Source organism: Diabrotica undecimpunctata, chromosome 3, assembly GCF_040954645.1.
Source record: "Diabrotica undecimpunctata isolate CICGRU chromosome 3, icDiaUnde3, whole genome shotgun sequence".
NCBI lineage: Eukaryota > Metazoa > Arthropoda > Insecta > Coleoptera > Chrysomelidae > Diabrotica > Diabrotica undecimpunctata.
Window position 1 is genome coordinate 12,860,212 of NC_092805.1, and position 24,397 is coordinate 12,884,608.

General features: G+C 34.5%; 1 protein-coding gene across 1 annotated transcript in view; it reads right to left on the bottom strand.

Moving 5' to 3' along the window:
- LOC140436452 (uncharacterized) overlaps positions 1-24,397 on the bottom strand; it is a 508,405-nt gene that overhangs the window by 16,798 nt on the left and 467,210 nt on the right. Inside the window, exon 13 of the mRNA XM_072525289.1 lies at positions 15,542-15,661. Within this exon, the coding sequence (XP_072381390.1) occupies positions 15,542-15,661 (120 nt within the window). The remainder of the gene's footprint in view (positions 1-15,541; positions 15,662-24,397) is intronic.

Here is a 24,397-nt window from a genome sequence, read left to right on the forward strand (position 1 = left end):
ACAAATGATAAAAACCAACCAATATGCACAGACTCCCTGTGGTCACTGCACTAGATAACAAGTCTATACTCTCAGCATCCTTTAGTTCAAGAAATCCATAGGATTTACATTGCACTCGCTTTTCAAGGTGTAAATATCACTATCGTCTGGCTACCATCCCATATTGGCATCCCCGGTAATGAAAAAGCAGACCAAGCAGCCAAGCAAGCTTCTTGTGTAAACAGTCAATCCTCAAAAGCCCAACATATTCAAATCTATAATGACCTAAAGCAAATATTCAAGCAACAACAGTATCATACCTGGCAAACCCACTGGAACACAATAAAGAGTGCATTAAATGAGATCCGGAAGACTGTCGAAAAATTTGAACTTCCAACAATCTGTAGAAAAGAAAAAGCTGCCATCCGAAGGTTAAGAATAGGACATACCCGTCTCTTACATGAATACTTAATGATGACCGAGCCGTACCCCAATTGCCAAATCTGCTCAAGTGTATTAACTGTGAAATACATCCTGATCGAGTGTCCCCGGTACGCAAAACACAGCATGCAACATAAACTTAAGTCAAATATCAAAGACGTTCTAAACTCACCCGATCAAGTCTTTAACCTAATTGGTTTCTTGAAAGACATAGTATATGACCCCTTGTTTTCCATGTACTTTACTTATATTATATTATTTAGTCATAGGTTCTAAGCTTATAGATTAATTGTGGCAATTAGTAACATGTGCTTTTTGTAATTATTGTACACAATATTGTTTGTGTCAATGGTCTTTGCAGCCGAGACACATTAATTTAAATAAAAAAAATTACTTTGGTGTAGACATACTAATTACAAAGAAGTATTGTAGTCTGTATTTAAATTGACAAAACCATAACTATACGATAATAATACGATAATGCGGTTTATGTGGGTTTAAGGATAAACCCAAGAGTATGAGACTGTTATTGCAAACATTGAAAGAAATACAGTCAACTCCCAGCCATTTTAAAAGTGAACTAAAAAGTATATAATAAAATATATCAAATGCATTAATTTTAATTTTAATTTTAATATTATATTTTCAACATATTTTCAAACATATTTTCTTACTGCCGATAATGATCTAATTCACTATTTCTGAGAATTCATGATTGACACGTGATTTCTGCTAGTTTTGACTACTAAGGACGCGTGATTTTGGATGACTTGTTTCACTATTTTTCTGTTAAGGCCGGTTTTCACGCTGTGTTATTGCACCTTTTTTGGAAACAAATCCTATCAAATAAAAGGTGACTTGTAAACAGCAAAACGTACGACTTGTCAAATCGAAATGAAATCCAAGGTTAGAATAAAGAACGGATGAAAAAAGCATTATTTTGCGAGAACTGATAGGACAAAATAAAACGTGTAGACTCATGTTCGGACAAGATGCCCGTTCTTACCTAAAAATTTACAATGGGCTGAGATTTTCGTTAGCAAATAATTGCACCATTCGTCAGGTTCCGTTCTCAGTTCTTTTAGTAACAAAACGAAAAAATACTGGCTTTTTTCTAAAACCACTCCCTTGGCTATCTTGTCTTTTCCCTCTTCGTCTCTTTTCCTGTCAGTTATTGTATCATTATATGTAAAAAAATTAAAGAAAGCAACCGTGTGTCCCCATATTTAAAAAATTATGTCTCTTAAAATGATTCACAAAAAAAATTTTACATAACTTAAGAATCTGGATTAAAACTGAGGTAGAAAGCAGAAGAAAAAACACATAGTGTGTATGCCCTCGACAAAACATACATTCTGTCGTACGTAATGCTTCACAAAAGTTACAATAAAACAGCGTAAATGCGCTCTTTAGACTAAGTTTTTTGTCTGCTTTGTGGTGAAAAAAAACCTTGACTGTGACTGGCAGGCAGTAATGAAAGAGGACTGTAAACGAGCTTGTGTTGATACTCAGTCTTAGTTTGCAGTTCGTTCAGTTTTATTTTGACCTACAGTGTCACGTGTATAATCTTTCTAAATAAATAAAAGGCCAGGACAAGGCGCTACTTGCTAAAAAAATGATACAGTTTAAAGTGAAATATAAAATTAAGAAACGCCTTTTTCAATTTAAGAAACAGAAAAAAGTCGCAGACTAATTTGAAAAGTGTAAATTAAAGCTATAGTTACAGCTATTAATTAAGTAGGTAAAAATGGAAATTTAAATTTTTTTTGTATTCATATAGAAAGAAGAAATTTTTGTATACAACTTTCTGCTGTAAGTGAATATTTTATAAATCATTTTTTGTTGCATCATTAAAGAGCTCTTTTCTAAATTTTAAAAGCCAAACTTTTCGCAACTAAGTTATCCAAGGAAACGTCAAAGTATATGTTATAAAGAGCTGGTGAGAGATTAAACGTAAGAAAGAAAGTTCGGCTGAGACTTGTTAACCATAAAAGAATCGTTCGGTAAACTACTTAACTGTGAAAAATCTGTCCCTTGAAGTCGTGCAAAGAGCTGAGGATATAAAGAAAAAATCAAGAGAAGCAAAGACACGCAAAGGTTTTATAGTCTAGGAGCTTTACTTTTACTTACCTTTAGCTGTAGAAGATTTTGTTAAAAATATTATATTAATGATGAACTGCCAAATCCACTGTTTGATTACTTTATTTGGGTAACTTATGATTTCCAGATTTCCAGATTTTTTGAGCACATACGGTATAAACACTTTATTTCCTTTAATATAAGTTTTATTTCTTATATATTATTATAATATGAAGGTAATTGAACATTGTGATGTATTTGACGCAAAATTAAAGTCAGTAATTTTTTGTTTCAAAATTTACAACAAGTTTTAATTGAGAAACAATTAATAGTGCTGTACTATGCCAAGTAGAGACCAAGACAAAATAATATTTGTCGATTATGAAAAGGCATTCGACACCGTAAATCAACAAAAAATGTTGGAAGCCTTGACAGAATGCCGAATTGACTATCGGTATATAAATATAATTAAACACATATACCAAAACGCAACAGCCAGTGTTAGAGTGGGTGATCGTCAAACCCAGAAATTCCCGATACAACGTGGAGTACGCCAGGGGGACACCATATCGCCGAAACTGTTCACTACGCTTTTGGAATATATATGCAAAAGGGCAAAACTGACCGACAAGGGCATAAACATAAACGGAGAAAAGCTTAGCCATCTAAGGTTTGCAGATGATATTGTACTAATAGCTGATAGGATAGATGAGGCCAAAGAACTTTTAAATGAGCTCTACCTTTCCTCGCTAGAAAGGGGATTGAAAATAAATATATCTAAAACCCAGATGATGACAAATCTTGTAGTCAGCGAAGATATATGCGTAGGAACAAGATCCATAGACCAGGTAATGGCCTATAAATACCTAGGTCGTCATGAGATTCGCATAAGAAAAGATAACCAAACCGTTGAGCTTCTCCGTCGTATAAGACTGACTTGAGCAGCCTTCGGCAAGCTGAACCATATTTTTAAATCGTCTGATATACCAATATGCCTTAAAAGAAAAACGTTTAATCAGTGTGTTTTGCCAGTGTTAACTTACGGTGCAGAAACGTTGACCATGACAAGGAGAACAGTTTAAAAGATCCGTGTGTGTCAAAGGGCGATGGAGCGTGCTATGTTGGGCGTTTCACTACGAGACAAGATCCCAAATCGCCAGCTAGGACTAAGAACATGAGTGGCTGATGCAGTAGAGAGAGTAGCAACACTGAAATTGAGCTGGGCAGGTCACGTGGCTCGAATGACAGATAATAGATGGACAAAGCGGATACTGGAATGGAGACCAAGAAATGATGCCTACCGAAGCAGAGGTCATCCACCAACACGTTGGACTGACGATCTAAAACGTTGTCATAGGAATTGGATGCAAGAGGCACAAGATCGAAATAGATGAAAAATTATGAGGGAGATCTATATTCAGCAGTGGATAAGCGAAGATTGAATGATGATGATGAATATGCCAAATCCCGTGTAAGATATAGGATTTGTTTTTGGGGAACACGTAGCCATATTAATGAAGCTTTAAAGAATGACAAGCTTTAAACTATAACTAAAATATAAATTAAAAGAAATTTTTGACTGTACACATTTTCGATTGTATTGAAGAATTTCTTCAATTTTAAACATTACTCATTTTGTTAATAGTTTGTTTAGTGTGTTTGTTTTATTTAATTAACTGACTATTTCTACACAAACTATGTTTGTCTAAAAGGAAATACAGTATTTATTTATTTATTTATTTATTTATTTAGTAATGGAGCCCAGAGACAGCGCAAGGTACCAACGCTCACACTGTAATAAACCTCTAAGAAATGTCACCGTTATAGGAGAAATACCCTATCCAGAATTAAACCATGCCGATTGATGACAAGACCTAATGTTTCTGACTGATGTCATGGAACATTTGCAGACACTGAATTTACAAATGCAGTCAAATATAAAATAATATCATACCTCCACAGTCTATATCAAGGTTTCAAATTTTAGTGCAACCTTTTTTAAAGGACATTAAAAATAAAAAAATTTCATTTTCCTTGAATTAAAAACATTGTTCCAATATTAAACATGAAAATCTCAACGAGTAAGTATATTAAAAAGAGAGAAGAAGTGTTGACGGAATTCCAAAATATATTTCAAAACATAAATTTTTTTTAATCATTACTTGATTTTTTCTGAATCCACTTGAAATTAACTTAATTCAGGGTGAGTTTTCCATTTCCAATATAATTATATAATTATTACCCAAAAAGGATCAAGAGACCTGGAATCAATAGAGGGGTAAAAAGATTAAGCTTTACGATTAAAATAAAAGTCGAAGTCGATTGCTGAATGTTGGAAATTTAAACCAGAATTAAAGAAATCGGAATTGTATCCAGAAATAAAGCTTTTTGTTGAATTATTTACATATTCAGAACAATGTACTTATGTGACACATTTTATTACACTTAAAAATTCGTGAAATCCAAACACCGATCAGTATTAACTAACCAGCATCTGAAAGAAGGTATGCAGACAATAATACACTTAAAGGTATTATCTTTTGAATGGTGCTTATTAGGTGTTTGTCCAGGTAATATTACTAAAATTGCAAGTCGGATGTCCACTATGACATTAGTTGCAAAAAGCCATATGTGGTACATCGGTTTTTTTTTGCATGGCACACTGATTCTTCAAAAGACGGTAGTCCAATCTCTATGGACAACTGCCTGCCAGCTGTGTAAAAATTGAGGTTATAAGCTAATGTTTTTGCATGGTTTATAGATAAAAGTAACTTTTTTCTTTATCGAGATTATTGTGATATTAATATAGAATAACCAGAAATGTCTAAATCAAAAGCAATGAAGATGGTAAAAATGTGTTTACAAGAAAAAAATGAAGGTAAGTGAACTTTTTTCTGTGTACTGTGAAAATCTTTAAAATTTTGTACCTATCCGCTCTACACATTACTAACTTAAAGTAGGTACACAATTGTTGTGAAGTGTAATATCTTACAGCGTTTAATCTACGTGTCTGTGGTTAATAACAAGAGCTGAATTTTTAATAAAACTATTTAAGGAGTATCGCAATAATTGAATAATTGTTATTTTTCAGATATTCGTGATGTTCACTTTACTTATGTGCCTGAATCTGATTCATCCAATGAACAAAACCATGTTTCTGTTCATGAGAACCATAAAACCTACTGTCAGTCTGTAAAGCCTGATATGTTTAATGATGTTGCCAATGGAAATTTCTCCATGTATGAAGAAACTGAGAGTGAAAAAATATTTGCTAAACCTTCTTGTAGTAGATATTCTGACATTTCCAATGAAAATTTATCCACGGATGAAGACATTGAGACATATTTGATTAACTTTCTTGTAGTAGATATTCTGACAACTCTGTGGATGACCAGATAATTGCGGTATCAGTGATGATTGTAAGGAAAATACAACCACTACCTGTGTTTCAGAACATGATTACAGAAAGGTGCTTTCCAAAAAACTAAACATGGATAACATTACTGAAGTGAACAAGAGAGATAAAACAGAAACAATTAAAAAAAACTAGAAAGAGAAAGCAGAAGCCTTCAACTTGGAAACGCAACGTACCAAAGAAGAAGAGACGATTGGGAGAGGCATATGTAGGTTTTAAAAATATATTGAAAAAAGCTAAAGAAGTAGGTCCCTTGTGCAATAGATTATGTAGGTTTAAATGTACTACTAACATACAGGATAATGTTAGAACGCAAATACTGAATAGTTTCTGGAAAAGCCAGACAGACTGGGGCCATAGAAGACAATTTATTGCACAAGCAGTTGATGTGGGTACCGTTATTAGAAGACGTCCAAGAAATGACAATCAAAAGGACCATTGTTACACTTACACTCTCTTCTTAAACGGATCTAACATAGGGGTGTGCAAGTCATTTTGTTTAACTGCACTAGCCATCTCTGAGAAAAGGTCAGAAATTTAATAAAAAAGAAAATTAATGATGCGGCTGGGCTGGTAATTAGTCACCATGTACTTAACCACCAAATTACAAAAGAGGCAAAACAATTAGTTATGAAACAGTAAAGAAAAGTATGTTCCACGAAATTTTTTCTACCGACTTCAACCTTCATTTCAAGCCCCCTAGCATTGATATCTGTGGGATGTGAAACCTGTGATAGTTTTGAAAATAAGCGAAAAAGGGCAGATCTTAATGGAGTTAAAGATATTTAAAGGAAAAAGGCAGATCATTTGAACGACACAACAAACAGATACAAGTTATAAAGGCAGTATAAGATAAGATTTTAAAAGCAGAATTTAAAACAAATCGTAGCAATGATAGATTTGCAAAAATGCCTCTCCACACCTATGTTAACTAATTGATAAGCACTTATCGTCAGACATTGCCCTAAGGAAAGCCGCCCTAGAGACGATACACACCAAGTACCCAGCACATGAGTGGCTCCACATCTACTGCGATGGATCCTCGATGCCGGACTCGGGAAGAACAGGAGCAGGATATGTCTCAACGTTCTTCTCAAGGCTCTATAGCTGTGGGTGCCCCCCTCACCAACTACGACGGCGAAATTGCTGCTATACACGAAGCTGCAAAAAATCTTGAGAATTTCCAACACCCCCAAAAAGTTGCCTTCTTCATCGACTGCCAAGCCGCAATCCTCGCCCTGTCGACAAATCGATACACCGACTGTGCCAAAACAATATCTTGCCGCGTCCAACTATCGAACTTGGTGGAAAAAGAGTGGCTGATTACTCTACAATGGATCCCTAGTTATGTCGGTGTTGAAGAAAATGAAGCGGCGGATGAACTTGCAAAAGAAGGCACAACTCTTCCACAGCCCCTAGCTTCCAATCGTACGCATCAGCAAAGTCCACCATTAGAAGAGGAATCAAAGCGAAGATAAAAGAGCAGCAAATACAAGCCGGTGCTGGAAAATCTTGGGCCCACCTAATAGAGTCACCAATCCCTCGCAACTTGCCGAGACCCATTAGTGTAGCCGTGTTCAGAACAACTACGGGGCATGACTACCTGGCCTCCCATCTACATCGCATCGGCGTCCGCGAAAATGACAACTGCTCACTATGTGATCAGCCCCAGATGGATGCTGCTCACCTTCCAGAGTGCCCAGCCCTGAAAACAGACCCACCCGAGGAGGATGAAGATCGCCTACGAGAAACGGCTCGTCTATACTGGTCAGCGCGCCACCAAATGGCTAACATGCCAAGGGTGGGCGTTGGCTAGTAAGTAAGTAAGTACCTATGTTAACTAATGGAAAATCGTTTTATTTAAAGCAGTTATGGACATTTAATTTTACCGACTACGATGATGGTACTGCCGAAGGTTCATGCTTCATGTGGGACGAGTCTATTGCAAAAAGGAGTGGGAACGAGATATCTTCCGCTATAATAATAATAATTGAAATATATTATATTTTTTATTTTGCATTTAATAAATTAAAGAAACGTTTTTTATTTCTATAATTCATGTATTTAATATTTAACTTTTTCCTTAATATTTTATTCATTATATATTTTATCAAAAAACTTTGACCAAAGCTGCTCGTATTTTCACATTCTATTAGCACACTATTTCTATATAAACGAATCAAATCAAAGATTCCATAGACCCATTTCCGAAAACTAAGCTTAAAAGAAAATATAAACCCGTTTTCAATGAAATCCACTCTAAAATCGTTAGGATATTGAAAGATAAAATTGGCACGTACTTTTATTGGTGTATCGATACTCTGGTAGACACTTTTCAATTTGTTCCATTAAAATCGGTGGATTCTAAACGAATTTTCTCCGATTTCACAAGTACACTAGACGCAAAGAAGGAGAAAATTATAATAACAAAAGTAAATAGGCTTCCATGTATATGTGTAAAACTCGGACCAGAAAATTGTTTTAGATTAAACGGTTTTTAATAATAATAATATTGCGATTGTATTGTTAGACACTTAAATAACTATACAGCGCAAATAAGACTAAGGAATACGAGTAGTATTCTCTAAGTATAACCAAAACTTTAAGTAATAAATTTGGTCAACGTAATATATGCTTTGTAACTCACAAAGATTGTACTACTGATAGATAAAGCTAGAAATTAGGGCGATTTTATTGCTCGTGTTAGCAATGATATAGCGATATAATGAAAATATCGGAGATAAAAACGGAGACCTCCTTACAGACCTCTGCAGCCTAAACAAAAGACGTATTAATAATATATTTTTTCCTTTCAAAACAGTAGAGGACAAATATTTATGATAGACTATATTCTGTAGAATAGAGAGTTACACCCCTCTCAAATCTTGGATGTAACATCAGCAGAAATAGGAAGCGATCATAAATTGGTATTGTGCAAAATCCGAATGAAAACACATATATGTGATAACAAAGCACCAGAATACACCACAAAGATATAACTCGAAAGCTTACACGATGCCTGCACAAAATAACTATTCCAAAAAAGAATAACCAAAAAAGGCAGAAACACACATATCACAGAAATTTATTGAGTCGAAGAAAGCTGGGCAAAAATTAAGTCTAATATCTTAGCCTCAACCAAGGAAGTTCTTGGTGAAAGAAATATAAATAAAAATAAATTGTTCCCAAGGTGAAGATCTCCATTGTTTTTTACATACATGAAGAAAAGATTTAAAGAAAAGAAAAAAGTTTACTCGTTTATTAGCGGAAAATACTCGAAAACGTTAAGAACAGAAAAGCAGCCGGTGAAGACGAGATACCAAACGAATTACTAAAATATTCTGAAGCAACAATGACAGAATAATTATAAAACACAGTAAAATATCGGAAAATCGAGAACGATCAAACTAATTTTACTATTCAAAAAAAGAGAAAAAAAAAAACAGCCAGAAAACTACAGAGGTATAAACTTATTAAATACTATGCTAAAACTTAACACTAGAAAGTCGGAGGGGCCAATTTGGCCCCTGTTGCGATTTGAAGTTATTGTAGTTCTTTTATTTGACACAATAATAATTTCATATTTTATGACTTTTAATATTTTGATACAAAGTCTTATTTAACGCAAAAAAATATTGTTTACTAAATTTATTAAATGGATTTTCTAACAAACCTACCATAGAAGTCTGAAGGGGCCAAACTGGCCCTGTATTAATTATTATCGTTTTCTCGGAAATTTGACGATTTCTTTTAACTTTCTGTCGGATAGATAAAATTATGTTTATGTACGTTTATTCCTAGAAGGTATTTTGTTACATACTGTTTGTTTCTCGAAAGTATTTTGTTTATTGAGCGGCTTATTAGGTTCTGCTGACTCTCGTTTCTAGAGTATTGAAACATTCGTTCAATTGTGAAAATTCAAGACGACTGTTAAGATGTCTCGTCGTGGACTATCAGAGCTTGAACTTCTTAAAGAAATACGAAAAATACAAGAAGATGTTTCGGGAGGTGAATCAGAATTTGCAGAAAATAATGAGCCAGACGATGAACAATATGTACCACCACAAAATAATGATTCAAGTGACTCTGATGCTTCAGAGCAGTTAGAAAGTTTTATTGTACAAGACTCACCAATTTATTTAAACACTACTTCTACAACTCAACAGCACGAGTCAGCTGATTTTATCGTAAATCCAAGTGCATATAAGCCAAGTCACAAGAGAAAAAGAGGTTAACAAGGAAAAACTATTTCAATCGGAGACACCGAACAATCGAAAGACGGAACAACGTGGAAAGTTATTGATTCTGGATCAGTACCTGGTAAGATTCTGATTTTTAGTATCTTCATATTCATTGAATGTTTGCTCATTACAGGACGCCGCGCTCAGCACAACATTTATCGAGAGAAATCAGGTCCTACGTCGTATGCAAAAAGGAAAGTGAGGAACAATTGTGTGGTAAGTGCTTGGCATCAACGACAGCATGTTACGTCATATAAAAGATTGCACTATTGCAGAAGCACATCGATGTTTGAAAAATGACACATGGACTATAACTTTGGAAGAACTGGAGGCTGCTATTATGTACGCAAGAGGAGTCTACGGCGCCACAAATTTCCCAACCAACAGCTTGTGGTCAACAGTATGGGGTCCTCAGTTTTTTAGGCAAACTATGCCACGAGACAGATTCAAGGATATTATAAAATATCTCAGATTTGACATAAAGCAAACGAGATCTGAACGATTGAAAACCGACAAATTTGCTCTAGCCTTTGCGGTTTGGAATGGATTTATAGAAAATAGTGGCGCATGTTACAAACCGGGAATAAACCTTACTGTGGACGAACAACTACTGCCTTCTAAAGCTAGGTGCCCGTTCACACAGTACATATCAAATAAGCCGGATAAGTTTGGCATTAAATTTTGGCTTTTGACATGCGTGGAATCAAAATATATTGTAAATGGTTACCCTTATACTGGCACTGATAATCTACGCAAGAAGGATACAAGTGTTGGTGAACATGTTGTTTTGCGGTTAATGGAAAATCAACTGGGAAAGGGCAAAACTGTTACGACAGATAACTACTTTACATCGTTAAAATTGGCCAAGGCATTGCAAAAAAAATCAACAACTCTTGTGGGTACTTTGAATCGCAACAGAAAGGAAGTTCCTCTAAGCGTAAAGAGTAAAAATGGAGAATTATATGTTACCCATATATTCCAGAGCGACGAAAAGATAACACTTACTGCATACCAAGGAAAGAGTTACAAAAATGTGCTTTTGTTAAGCTCATTACATCAATCAGTGGATGTTGCTGTCGATGGAAAAAAACTTCCTCAAACAGTAAGTTTTTATAATAAAACAAACTACGGGGTTGATGTAGTGGACCAAATGGCGCGTCTTTATACTACAAAAGTTGCTTCAAGACGATGGCCAATGCACGTGTTATATAACATTCTTGACTTAGGAGCAATAAATGCATGGATTATTTATAAAGAAGTTACTGGAAGTAAAATCAGTCGTCGTAAGTTTATTCTTCAGCTGTGTGAAGAATTACGGGCTCCATACCTTGCCTCCCGAAATCTGGTACTATACCCAGCACCACCGGATTTACCAACCACCAGCACTGTTACTAGCCAAAAAAGAAAAAAATGTCAGTTAAAAATGTTTTGTAAAGGAAATCATACTTCCAATAAGTGCCACGGCTGTAACAAGGCAATGTGTGGCAAATGCCAAAAACTGCAAACTGTATGGTGTTCCAAATGTTTAAAATGAAACTAAAAAATGAAATCAAATTCTATCGTCAAGAGTTTATATAATTTCTTAAAACTGTTTATTTTTATTTTTTGTTTATTCCCAAATAAATAGTTAATTCTAAACTTGGTTTTTATTGATTTAGGAACTTGGGGCCAAAATGATCCCTTCGGACTTTCTAGGTAGGTATGCTAAGCCCGACTTTCTAGTGTTAAAACTAGAATTTTACAAGTGCTAATAAATCAGAGGATACGTTTAGCAGATAAACCACAGGGTTTTCGTAGTGGAAGATTATGTACAGTTGCAATATTTGTTATAAAGCAAATTACCTACTGAGAAATCACTAGAGTATAATAGGACAGCATGTCTGTGTCTGATTGACCTAAAAAAATCGTTTAAAAGAGTAAGACTCAAATATGTAATCCATTTTTTCTATAATAGAGAAGTTTTCCTAAATATTATAAAAACTATCTAAAACATCTACCACAAAATGGAAGTCAGAATAGATGGACAACTTACAGAACCTATAGAAATAGGCAGCGAAACAAAATAAGTGGATTCATCGAGCCCCATGCTTTTTAATTTGATCGTGGATGAAATCATCAAAAGCGGTAATAAAGGAAGAGAATACAGAATGGGAAACAAAGAAATAAAAACACTCTGTTACGCAGACGACGTAATATTGATAGCCCAAGATGAAGATCAGTATGCCGACCAAGAAAAAGATGGAAGGATGATTTTGAAGCCGATTTATCTAGAATTGGGGTACAACAATGGGAAATAGAAGCGCAAGATCGTAGAGGATGGAGGGCGTTAGTGGATGCGGCGAAGACTCACCCCAAGTTGTAAAGCCAGCCAAGAAGAAAAAGAAGAGCATATTTATAGATTTCAAATAGGCCTACGACTCAACACGATAAACAAAAGTTATATCAAATATTGCATAGCTTTTACAAATTTCAGAAACAAAACCGACTAGTAAAAGCAACAATGGATTTATCAACAGCAACTGCCGGAGTACAAAATGAGCTCACTGAGAATGTTTCAATAGTCAAAGGATTAAATCAGGGATAATGACTTGTGTAACAAAATAATGACTGTCACCGACACTGTTCAACCTGACTCTTAAATATGTGATAACATAGCTGAATATAGAAAGAGCTGATCTGCTAACAAAAAAACTATTACAGATTGTCGCCTATGCCGATAACACCAGCATTATGGTCCCGCAGAACGGAAAAAGCAGCAGAAATACACACAACGCAAAAGTCTTGCTTAATAGGTGAGTTAGAGAAATTGTCTTTTAACATGCAACGACAACATTTAACGTTGGACGAGATGAATAGAGCCGTGGGCCTCCTTCAAGCTGGTATGCGACAAACTCAAGTTGTTGACCAGCTGGGTCAGTCGTAAGTCCTTTGTGGCGTCGATATAGAGACACTGGGAGTCCAGCCGAGCAACATCCAGGACGTGGTCGCCCTACAGCCGTCGCTCGAGACCGATATTTAATTTTAAATTCCAGAAGGCAGCCAACAATCACAGCACCCGAGCTAGTTAATGAATTACAGCTTGCACATAATGTAACAATTAGCACCAGTACTGTGAACAATCGTCTCTATGAAGCCAATCTTCATAGTCGGCGATCACTGAGATGTCCACCTCTATCTAGAGGCAATCGCGCCGCGAGATTAACCTGGTGTCAAGAGTTTTAGAATTGGACTGACAATGACTGGGCCTCAGTTTTGTTTAGTGGCGAATCTAGATATGGATTTCATTCAGATTCTCGTCAGACAAGAGTTTGGAAACGACCCGGAAATGGAGAACGATTACGACATCTTCAAGAAGTGTATATATACAGAGGTGGTACATTAATGGTATGGGGCGGAATCATAATTGACGGAAGAACTGACCTCATTTTCCCACGTGGCTTTCTCACAAGTCAGCAATATTTGGACACTATTCTTGAACCTGTTGTGGGCCTGTTTGCTGCTGTTGTTGTAGAGAATTTTTACTTTATGCATGATAACGCTCGACCACATGTTGCGCATATTGTAACAAACTGGTTGGATAACGATGGTATTGATGTATTGCCGTGGCCAGCACAATCACTGGACTTAAATCCCATTGAGCATGTATGGGACATGCTCCAACGAAGAATTACTCCACATATGGGCAATATCTACAATAAGTTTCAATTAAAAGAACTTCTGAGACAACAATGGACACAACTACCTCAAGCAGACATTAACAATGTGATTCGGAGTATGAACAGTAGATGTAGAGCTGTGATAAACCAACGTGGTGGTCATACTTAATTTTAAGTTTATATTTCGTATTTTTGACATTCTATGGTGGTATGTGAAACATGGGTGATTTGCAATATATTTTTTTCGCTCCAATTTTCTGTTTATTTTCCAATTTATGGTTTTTGACATATAAAACAACAATTTAAACTACAATTTTTGTATTACTTTTTTACGTTGACTACAGATAAACAAAATACGTCTATTTATAAAAATATCCCTAGACTTTTGCGTTGTGTGTATATTCACAATAAATTAAAAACAGCGGCAAAAGAGCCCAGACTAGAAATAAATATTTAAAAGACAAACAAGCTAACACAGATAAGGGCTAGGAGAAATAGAGACACAGTTGAATTAGGACGATTTTATTACTGTAGAAGGTTTTACATTGAGAGTTGCGTTAAGCACAAATGGAACAGAAATTCAAGAACAGTAAAGCTTATTTTTACTTGCCTAAGTGTTCAGCTACAAAGCACACACTGAAAATCGAATGTGAGGATTTCCAAAACTTTTTTCAGAGCAACTATTATGTTATAGATGGGAAAGATAAGTGATGACAAAAAATACACAAAGAAAGCTGGAAATGTTTGAAAGAAAAGTCATAAGGAAGATATTTGGATCTATTTTCGAAAAAGAATATGGAGATCCAGGTACAACCATAAACTCTACCAATTGTTCAAAGAGGCAACGATCTCAGAATTAGTTAAACTTCAGAGACTTCGATGGGCTGGTCATGTAGTAAGAATGGTGTCCGAAAGATTGTTGAAAAGAGCCCTAGATAGTAAAAACCAAAAGCAAGGCCACGGAAGAGACAAAAGGATAAAGCGGCAGCAGAGGCGCAAAATTTGCTAGACGTAAGAACCTGGAGAAAATCGGTGCGGGACTAGCAAAGTTAGAGACATAGTTTTGAGGGAGCAAGGCTCGAGCCATCTCTCCAATGGCTGTAGAGCCATTGGAGAGAAACATATTTCTACAAATGAGTTGTAATAAATTCAGTAATAGTGGGTGTATCTTTTTTCAAAAGCAATTTAGTTCGGGAGAAAATTTCAAAAACATAAATAAATAATTAGTAAAATATCAAATGGACAAAAATTTCAAAGCCAACAATGCCAAAAGATCTCCATAGTTTTAAATTCCTTGATTTGCTTTATGGATTAAACTCTACGCAAAATAACTTATTGTATATGTTTAACTAATATACAACATTTGAAAAGGAATAATTTTCTAAATGTTTTAGAGTGACCGATTCGTCTGATTGCAAGTGACCTTGGGCGTAACAAAAAAACTATCTAACTAATATCAACTATATCAACAATTAGCAACATCCCTCTCTAACGAGAAAGAAAAGTTGTTTTAAAGCATTTGGAAGCTTTGTAGTGTATATTTTACCGACTTTGTTCTTTGATATATTTTAGTAATCGATCTGGACCATGTACTCTATCTTTCTATCGTAACTTTATATATTTTTTTTGTCTCTAGTTATAGTAAAACGAGCTGCAGCTCCTAGACTAAGCAAGCAAAAGAGTGTTTTTGTGTAAAAGCAAAAAGAAAGAAAACGATCCTATATACGAACCCTTTTGATGCTTTTCTGAAACAGGCTAGTTATCTGTCCTTGTCTAATGGTGTGGACTAATTCCCTGGCAGCGTGATGGGGTGAAACTAATTCCACGCAGTTGATGAACCGATACAGTTTCTGCAAATAAAGAGAAAATATAAAGATATATAGATCGTCTATCAAACTAGAATCTATTTTTGTCACTTAAAATATAATAGGTACGAAAATATACCAAGATAAGACGACAAAAATTTACTGTGTAATAAATCTTGTCACTTCTAAAGTATATTTTATGTTACATTAGGTTATTAGATTATGATCAGTCACCAACAAAGTTTTTTAAATTTTTTTATAAGTTGTATAACACAATCATATGCTGCTACACATTTTTTGTCACTAATAACTTTACTTTTTGACGTTGACAGCTCTAGAACTGTCATTTGTGTCAAATTATGTCACAACATAATCATTGTGCTGAATTTGCGCATGGAAGATAGACTTGAATTTGTCTGTTTTTATTTTGTTTTTAATAGATTAATATCGTTTATCTATGTAGTATGTTTTAATAATATATTAAATGTGTTTTTAATTTTAAAGACATTTTTAAAAAATACCAATTTTTGAGAATAAAATCCTAATGGGTAAGGCTAAAGACATTTGTGAAATTTAAATAGTGGAGTTAGACGACACTTTCATGAAATACAAAGCTTTCCCAACAAATATATCATACCAACAAATCCCTGATTCATCAACGTGCCTAAAATGTGGTCGAAAGCGTGTCACTACACCCAGAGATAAGAGAAAAATAAGGATATCTTCGTAAATAACAGGAAGAAACCACAAAAAAATTCTCACGGGACTTATTCGTGAAGCTGGGGTGCCATTTTCTGACATATAGTCCGCAGAAGGCTTGTTGAGCAAGGTTTGACATAAAACAAAACAAATGTTGACCGTCGCAATGATGAAAAAGAGACTGCAATGGGCCAAAAATACCAAAATTGGACAATTAAATCCCTATAACCACTCTTTTTATTCTAAAAAATCTTATTTTTTTATTATTCACAGGTTTGTTTTTCCAATGAGTTTACAGTGGAAATACTAATAGAAAACTCAACAGAGAAAAAAATACAAAGATACAATTTTCTAGAGGATCTTGGATAATAGTTAATTAAATCACACGTGTGTAAGCGCACTAACATCACCGGTGTACCACAGACAATTAAACTAAGAATTCAGGAAATCTATAACATTACCGAGGTGAAAGAGGAAGAGAAGTCAAGATATAATACAAATGACCAATGTTTCGTTGGTTCCAGAAAAATAAGCAGGAAGACTAGATTCACATCTCATCGTTGTAAACATTTCTTATGCTTAGATCATGTGACTTCCTCCTGTGAAAAATGTATTCGTCAATGAACTTACTAGATAGTTTTTAACAATATGTGGATATATTTTCAATATTTTTCTTATTTGCTTTTTATATTAAACTCTTTATGACATTTAAAATAACAAAACTTCCCGGAAACATAAATATTGGTAAAGAGCTGGGGTTAACCATCACTAATAAACTTTTAAAAATCCCCATCGATATTTAAATTCTATCAAAAAAATTTTTACAAATTTTATCGAAAAAAAACCTTAAACCAAAGTTTTAGATCTTAAAATTCTCTACAAAAATGATCTAAATTATTTTTTTCTAAGAGTTACCATTCCTGAGATATAGCGATTCTAAAAGTCACATTACACATGATATGCACACATTTCCGCGCCACCTCTGAGGTAGTGTACTCGGCGTTTTTTTTACTGTGGTTTGCCCTGTAGGCTTACTTCACTAACTGTCATCTTAATTTTAGGATAATTTAAGGGAACAATACCCGTCAAGTTCTAGATATTACCTTATTATTGATATTGATTATTTATATTGCTATTGATTATTGATATTGCTATTGATTATTGGGTTAACTTTTGTTTTGATTTCTTTAGATATTTTAATCAGATTTATTATATTGAAAGTCTACTTTAACAGTCAAGTCTTCTTGATTTCTTCTTATTCCTCTTGCTCTTGCTGGATGTTCATAAATTGTTCGAATGTGGCTGAGTTATTGGTCTCTACATTAAAATCACAAGAATCTTTTATTGTACACAACTGAACATTTGAGCAAGACTAACCCTGGCAATTGGTACACGCTGGAGAATACAGCAACCCGACTTTTTTACAGCCACAATTAGCACTGCAATCTTTTTTGCAATTGCAAACAATACTGCGGAGGATTTTTTCTGGAGCAGGTGGGAGTAAAGTTTTAATCGGTTCCAGAGTATTATCTATTAATTTCCAACCCCATACTTCTGGATTCAGTTGATTGCTTAGACATGTTTGAACTTGATAATATTCTCGATACAAGTGTTGAATAGCAGATACAGATGTTGGAGGAAGACAGGATAGTTGTACTTGTGTCTTGTTTCGCGTATTTTTTACAAAAGTTAAATATCCGTATTTATCAATGCAAGTAATTCGTTTTAGCTCCATAAATCACACGAAGAAAGCGAATTCTTTCTGTAATTATTGTTTGAGGTGTTTCTTCATCGCAGAGTTTTTAGTTTAATCTTGTGGACGCACAATTTTACCACCAGTATTGGGTTTTCAGAAAAATTTGTAACAACTGCCATGGTATTTTGCATCAGTAGCGACTAAATCATATTCAAAATTGATACGTTGAAGAACAGTTTTTAAATCATCATCAAAACGATCTTTAGCTAATTTTAAAACGGGATTCTTTGAATTTTAGTGTAATCACGTTACAATTTTTTTTCGAAGATGCTGTGTTTTTTTTTTCAGTTTCTTTATTGGCTTCATTGACACAAAATAAACAGTACTTTTCAAAACAACAATTTGATTCACTTATTTGCGTTCTAGTACGAGGTGGACTTAATTATTTAGAATAGAATAGAATAGAATAGAAATAAGCTTTATTGTCACTGAAAATTATTGAACAATTTTATGGACAAAGCTAAAAAAAATCGGTCAAAAAGTACAAAAAGTATAAAACAAAAACAAATATAATAAAAAAACAGAACAATACAATTTTAAATTAGTAAAATTATTGTATAACTTACATAATTTGTACAGACAACAACAAATGAGACAAATTGTAAGCCACTGCTTGAGACACCCAAATGTAATTATAAACAATACTAATTTTGTTTCTTTGTTATACATTAACTCGTCAACTGAATAATATGGTCTTTCAGAGAGATAGATTTTTGTCATCTTACGAAACTTAATGAAAGATGTTGCGGGTATAATTTCTCTTGGAAGGTGATTATAAAGCAAATTTTTTTGCACTATATAGAATAGAATTCTTTACTAGCTGAGTGGACGGGATCGGTAAATAAACGTTACAATCCGAATTTCTAATGGAGTAGCCATGATCAGGTCTATCGGGAAAAAATTTAATTCTTATCCTGTTTGTCCTCACGTTGTCTTTTCACTGCAGCGACTGAAGTTTTCCGGGTGTATGATTTGCTGCAATCCACGTGTATTGTAACGGATTTTTGAGTTCTTAAATACTCAGTAAACTTCTCACCTCTCGCGACACTAGCCTCGATTAAATTTGGCATTCCACGATCAACCACAACTGCTTTATCTTCACTAAAAAGTTTATTCCAAATAAAGCGAAATAGAGACATTTTTCGGAGCTATAAAATAGCACAAATAACCTAAATCGTAGGCGCTTGTAATAAGTATGTATATTTACTTGCACTGAATCTTCACCTGAAAGTGAAGGTGAAGGTGTCTCAGGAATGGTAACTCTTAGGAAAAAAATTATAAAGACTATTTTTGTAGAAAAGTTTAAAATCTACAACTTTGGTTCAAAATTTTTTTTTTAAAACCGTTTTCGAGAAAAATCCGAAAAAAAATTAAATTTTGACCTTTAACCCCGAATAAGTTTTGTACAATTGATAGAAATAGATGGGGATTTTTAAACTTTATTTGCAACTATGACCAGTTTGTTATAATTAAATTTTAGGTAAATTGTTTTTATTTTGTTTGGTGTTTTGTTAATATTTAAGAGGCTTAATAACTTTTTTTATTGAAATTAACGTGTCTCGACATTTATGGCCATTGACACGGGTACAAGAACGTCTGTAGTATTACATTATACATATAAGATTATTACATTATATAAGATAAATACAGTAAGTTACATTAGATTTGGAAAAATATAGTGTTACAAACTTTGTTTTTTTTTGAGCGAATAATGTTACAATATTTGTTATATACAATAATATAATCTGCAATCTTTTAAAAAGTCACTGTGCACATTTGGCGAACTAAGTATCTGTTTCAGGTTACCGTTTACACTATGCGTTAGTCTATATAGTCTATAATAACTGCACTCAACGAATAAGTGTTCTACTGTAAGGCGGTGGGAGTCACAATGTTCACAAGCAATGGGTTTTCAGAAATCATCAAGTATCCGTGAGTGCGAGTGTGTCATAGTCGGAGTCTTCGAATGATGAGTTTGTCCCTTCTAGTCATTGTAGGTATCTTAAATGAGTATACAGTGGGATTAATTATGTGCAGTTTTGTGTTTTGTCCATTATAATGATTTTACCATGTTTTACGAGTGATTTGTTTTATGGTTTCTGCTAGATGAAGTTGAATTTTTCATAGGCGTAGGTCAGAACAACTTGCTTTTCTTGCTGCGATATCTGCAGACTTATTTCCACTGATCCCCACATGAGATGGGGTCCAAAGAATGGTTATTGATGTTCCCCTGCTGTGTTTTTGATGACAGATGCGTTGAATTTTTTGGACTATCGGCTATAACGAGTATATGTTGACAATGGACTGAATTGAAGAAAGAGAATCGGTGAATATAGCTAGAGATTTCGTATTAGGGCAAGTCAAGAGCTTTAAGGATACTATATAATTCTGCAGTGTGAATACTACAAGTGGTTGGTAGTCGATGTAGAGCTAAGGTTATGTTTTCGGTACAGACAGCACAGCCATATTGTTTTTATCTTTAGATGCGTCGGTTTAAAGAACCGACTATTGCTTCTTGAAATAATTGTCTAAGAAAGTGGTTAGGAGTGTCTTCTTTTTTATGTCGAGTTAGACTAGTATTAAAAGCTAGGCTAGGTACCTTATTGGTCAATATTGGAAGAACTGATACGGGGCAGTTATGTTTAGGTCTATAGCTGCTAGCAAAGATTTAACTAATTGTGAATTGTGGAAGGGGGTAAAAGACCTGTCTCTATTTTCAGGAGCGTGGTGAATGTTAATGAGCTTAATTACTGGGTTTTTTGGATTGACGGAAACTCTAGTGAGATAGGAAGAGAGTAAAAGCTGACGTTGTATGGAAAGAGAAGGTCCTAAAGCTTTAATGCACATGGTTTCGGCGGGGCTAGATCGAAATGCACGTAGACATATACGTAAGGAGGTCGTTTAAATTGAATTTAGGGATTTAAGATAAGTATTACAGGCGGTCATGTAGAGCATGCATCCATAATCTAATCTAGAGCGGATAAGAGATCTATAGATTCTCATTAACATATTTTCTTCAGCTCCCCATTGATAATGTACAATTGTTTTTAATATGTTTAGTTTAACAGTACAGTTGTCCTTTAGATTTTTTAAGCGTATTTTCCAGTTTAACTTCTGATCGAATATTAGCCCCAAGATTTTATGATGATTTACTGTAGGTAAAGAAACATCGTTCAGATATATTTTTGGGTTTTGAACACTTTGATTTTTGATAAATCTTAAGTATCGAAGATTTTGAGCTGTAAAGTTTGATGCAGTATTGTGTGGACCAAGAATATACGTTGTTCACAGCATTTTGAATAAGATATGATGTACTGGATATGCTTGCTCCACTACAGCACTACAATAAATAAGTAGATCATCAGCATACAGTAGAGCTTTTACCGGTTGACGAACTTCTTTTGAGATGTCATTAGTTGCTAAGTTAGTCAGAGTTCGACTTAAGAAAAAGAGCCTTGAGATACACCATTGAGTTGTTCAAAAACATTTGACTCATTACCGTTTATTGCAACTTTAAATTTACTGTGATTTAAAAAGTTATTTATGAACATGTAAATATTGCCTGTAATAATATTATCGATAGGTTTCTGTATACCTTAGTAAATTAAAAATAGGTATTATTCTTGTTTAATTTCATTCCTTCAAGGAGTTAACAAAATTCTACGCCTGAAAATGTGCCAATGGAAACATTTTTTTATGTAGGTCTCTAAGATCTTTTTTTTTTCTTCTTCTTCTTCTTCCTTTTTCTACTTTTTTCTACATGAAGGAAGAAAAAGAAGAAGAAGTCTCTGAAACCGGTATTAGCTTTAATGATCAGAAAACCTATGTTAGTTTGTTGTAAAAGGTTAAGAGTATATGAGGAGGTTTCAATCAAAATCAATCATGTCCACCTTAAGAAGTTTTAGGGAAATCGCAAAAAACGTATTAGTAAATAACCTTACATGAAAAATCGGATAAATTAGCATATATCATTTTATTTATTGAAATTAACTGACTCAGTAAATATTTTAAATCTGAAGGTATAAATAAACCTGTAAATACATTTTAAAAAAAGGACATGTTCTTATTGGATTGGACTTCATGGACGTTGATAGAAGGGGTTGATAAAAAAACTCTTAGACTACTTAAAATATCTATTGTATTGTTACAAAAAATATCTTGAAAAATGGCTAACATTTACCAACGACACTTTCCACAAAATATAAATGTTTAAATGTGTAGTCCAATGTCAGGTTCTAGACAATCACAGGATTCGTCCACTTCGTCAGCATCAATTTCGTCGTCCTGGACTTCCACTATTATGGTCTTATACCAAGATAAAAAGTCATGTTTCTGCCAGTCATCACCATACATTTTCACAAGTAACGTCTCCACGTCCTTCTTCTTAGCTGCTTTCACTATTATTGCTTAGTGGAAGTGACTCTACAGGAGTTGAGAATGACCTTGCAGAATGCCAGCCTTTTTTTTGAGGCTTGTTGTAGGTTTCAAAATCACTTTGAAACCTAAAATTCTGTGCCGATTTCACTTTGATAACAGTAAGTTCTTGTCCATTGCGGTTGACAGCTTTCTCTTTCCTCACAAAAATCCTCTTCTTTTCAGATATCATTTCAATGTTTTTAAATCGTGCAGCCAAACTTTTAGCATCAATCAATCCCTAATCCTCTCCAAGTTTCCGTACTTCTCCAACAGAACTATATACATTGCAGTACTCTTCCTTTTGTTGCAATGGTAGGCTGCTTCCTGAGTAACTTTTCAACCCTTCCGAACACCCGATCAGCAAGGAGGGAGCTATGCCCGCGAACAGGATATGTTAGAACAATCTCCTCTAAAGCATTTTGCACTGATCCTTAGTAATACACTAATGTGTGAACAACAGCATTGTTTTTGTTTTGACCGGCACACCCATCACAGAACAGATTCAGTCTTGTTACATTTGAAAAATTAGCGGAGTTCAAGAAATTTATAAGTGCAGATGAAACTTCGGTCGCACCCCTTTCTGCAAGTTCTTCAGTCCATACGTAAAATATGGGGTTTTGTGCGTTTGATGCTACAATGCAAAAAGAGTAAAAACTTAATTGTCTTTTGTAGAACGCGTCTTGAATAGGAGTTTTGGGAAGTGCTTGAATTTGCTGGAGATCAAAACAGAAAGTAACCTCATTTTCTTTGTTTTCCTTTAAGAGCCCATAAAAATCATTAGCTCTTAATCTGTGTATCCTTTTCTACATCATAAATTGGTTGACCACTACCAAGTCTTTCACAGCTTTAGCCTTCTCAATTTTCAGCTGAAGATCTATTTTATTGCATGTACTGCAAACGTCAGAAGCTGGTGATGAAAATCCGATATTTAATTCATTGAAAACTCTCCTAAACATAGATTTCTTAACTTTAAGATTATCAAGTACAGAATCATTGTATATTAGCCACAACTTCTTAATGTTTAAATCTGCACCAAGATAAATCCTTTTTGATTTTTTTCGATTATAGTGGCTTTCTTTTCCTCTTAAATTTCTCAAAAAAAGGCGGACTGATTCCTTGTTCGAAGCAGATTTGTGAGTCTTCCTATCGCCACCCCTCTGATCCTTAACAGCCTTTCCCTCTTTCACCTTTTTAGAAATATTAGTCAATCTTGTTCCCTTCACCATGGTAATATGCATGAAAAGTTTCCTACACACAGGTATAACTTTACCGGTTGATGAAAGTATAGAATATTGTACACTAAAACTTTTAGCCTTTGATTTTTCAGAGGTAGGCCTAGGCCTTCGCCGCTTTATGTTACGTTGATTTATCCAACTGGTAATGGTGTTATCTTGCGTGTTTTTGTCAGGTATTTTGTAGAGGATATTTCGAACAAAAATAGCATCTATAGGCCTAACTAATGCACATTTCATACCTTTGTTCATGTGTTTACATGGAACAAACACACGACATCCCACTGGAGTACTGTATCGCTTAAGCTTGGCTCTAGTTTTTTTATCCACAGTCTTTTTATTTTTACGAGATCCTTCATTGGCATCGCCCACTCTCACTAAGTTTTCTTCATCCATGGAAAATTTCAATTTTATTTAATAAAAACTACTATAATAATATTAAAATTAAACCACAGTGCAATACAAACTCAATACTCGCTATCGACAAAACCTAGAGGGAAAACACAGACAATGTGTTGACATGGTCAAATCACGTGACCAAATCGGGACACTCCTATTAGCTGAATGGACATGTGGTGGTATGATTGAAACCAACTGTGGACATGATTTCATTTGATTTGGGAACCTAATATTGTGTATTCATTTTAAACAGGACATGATTTTTTTTAACCGAAACCG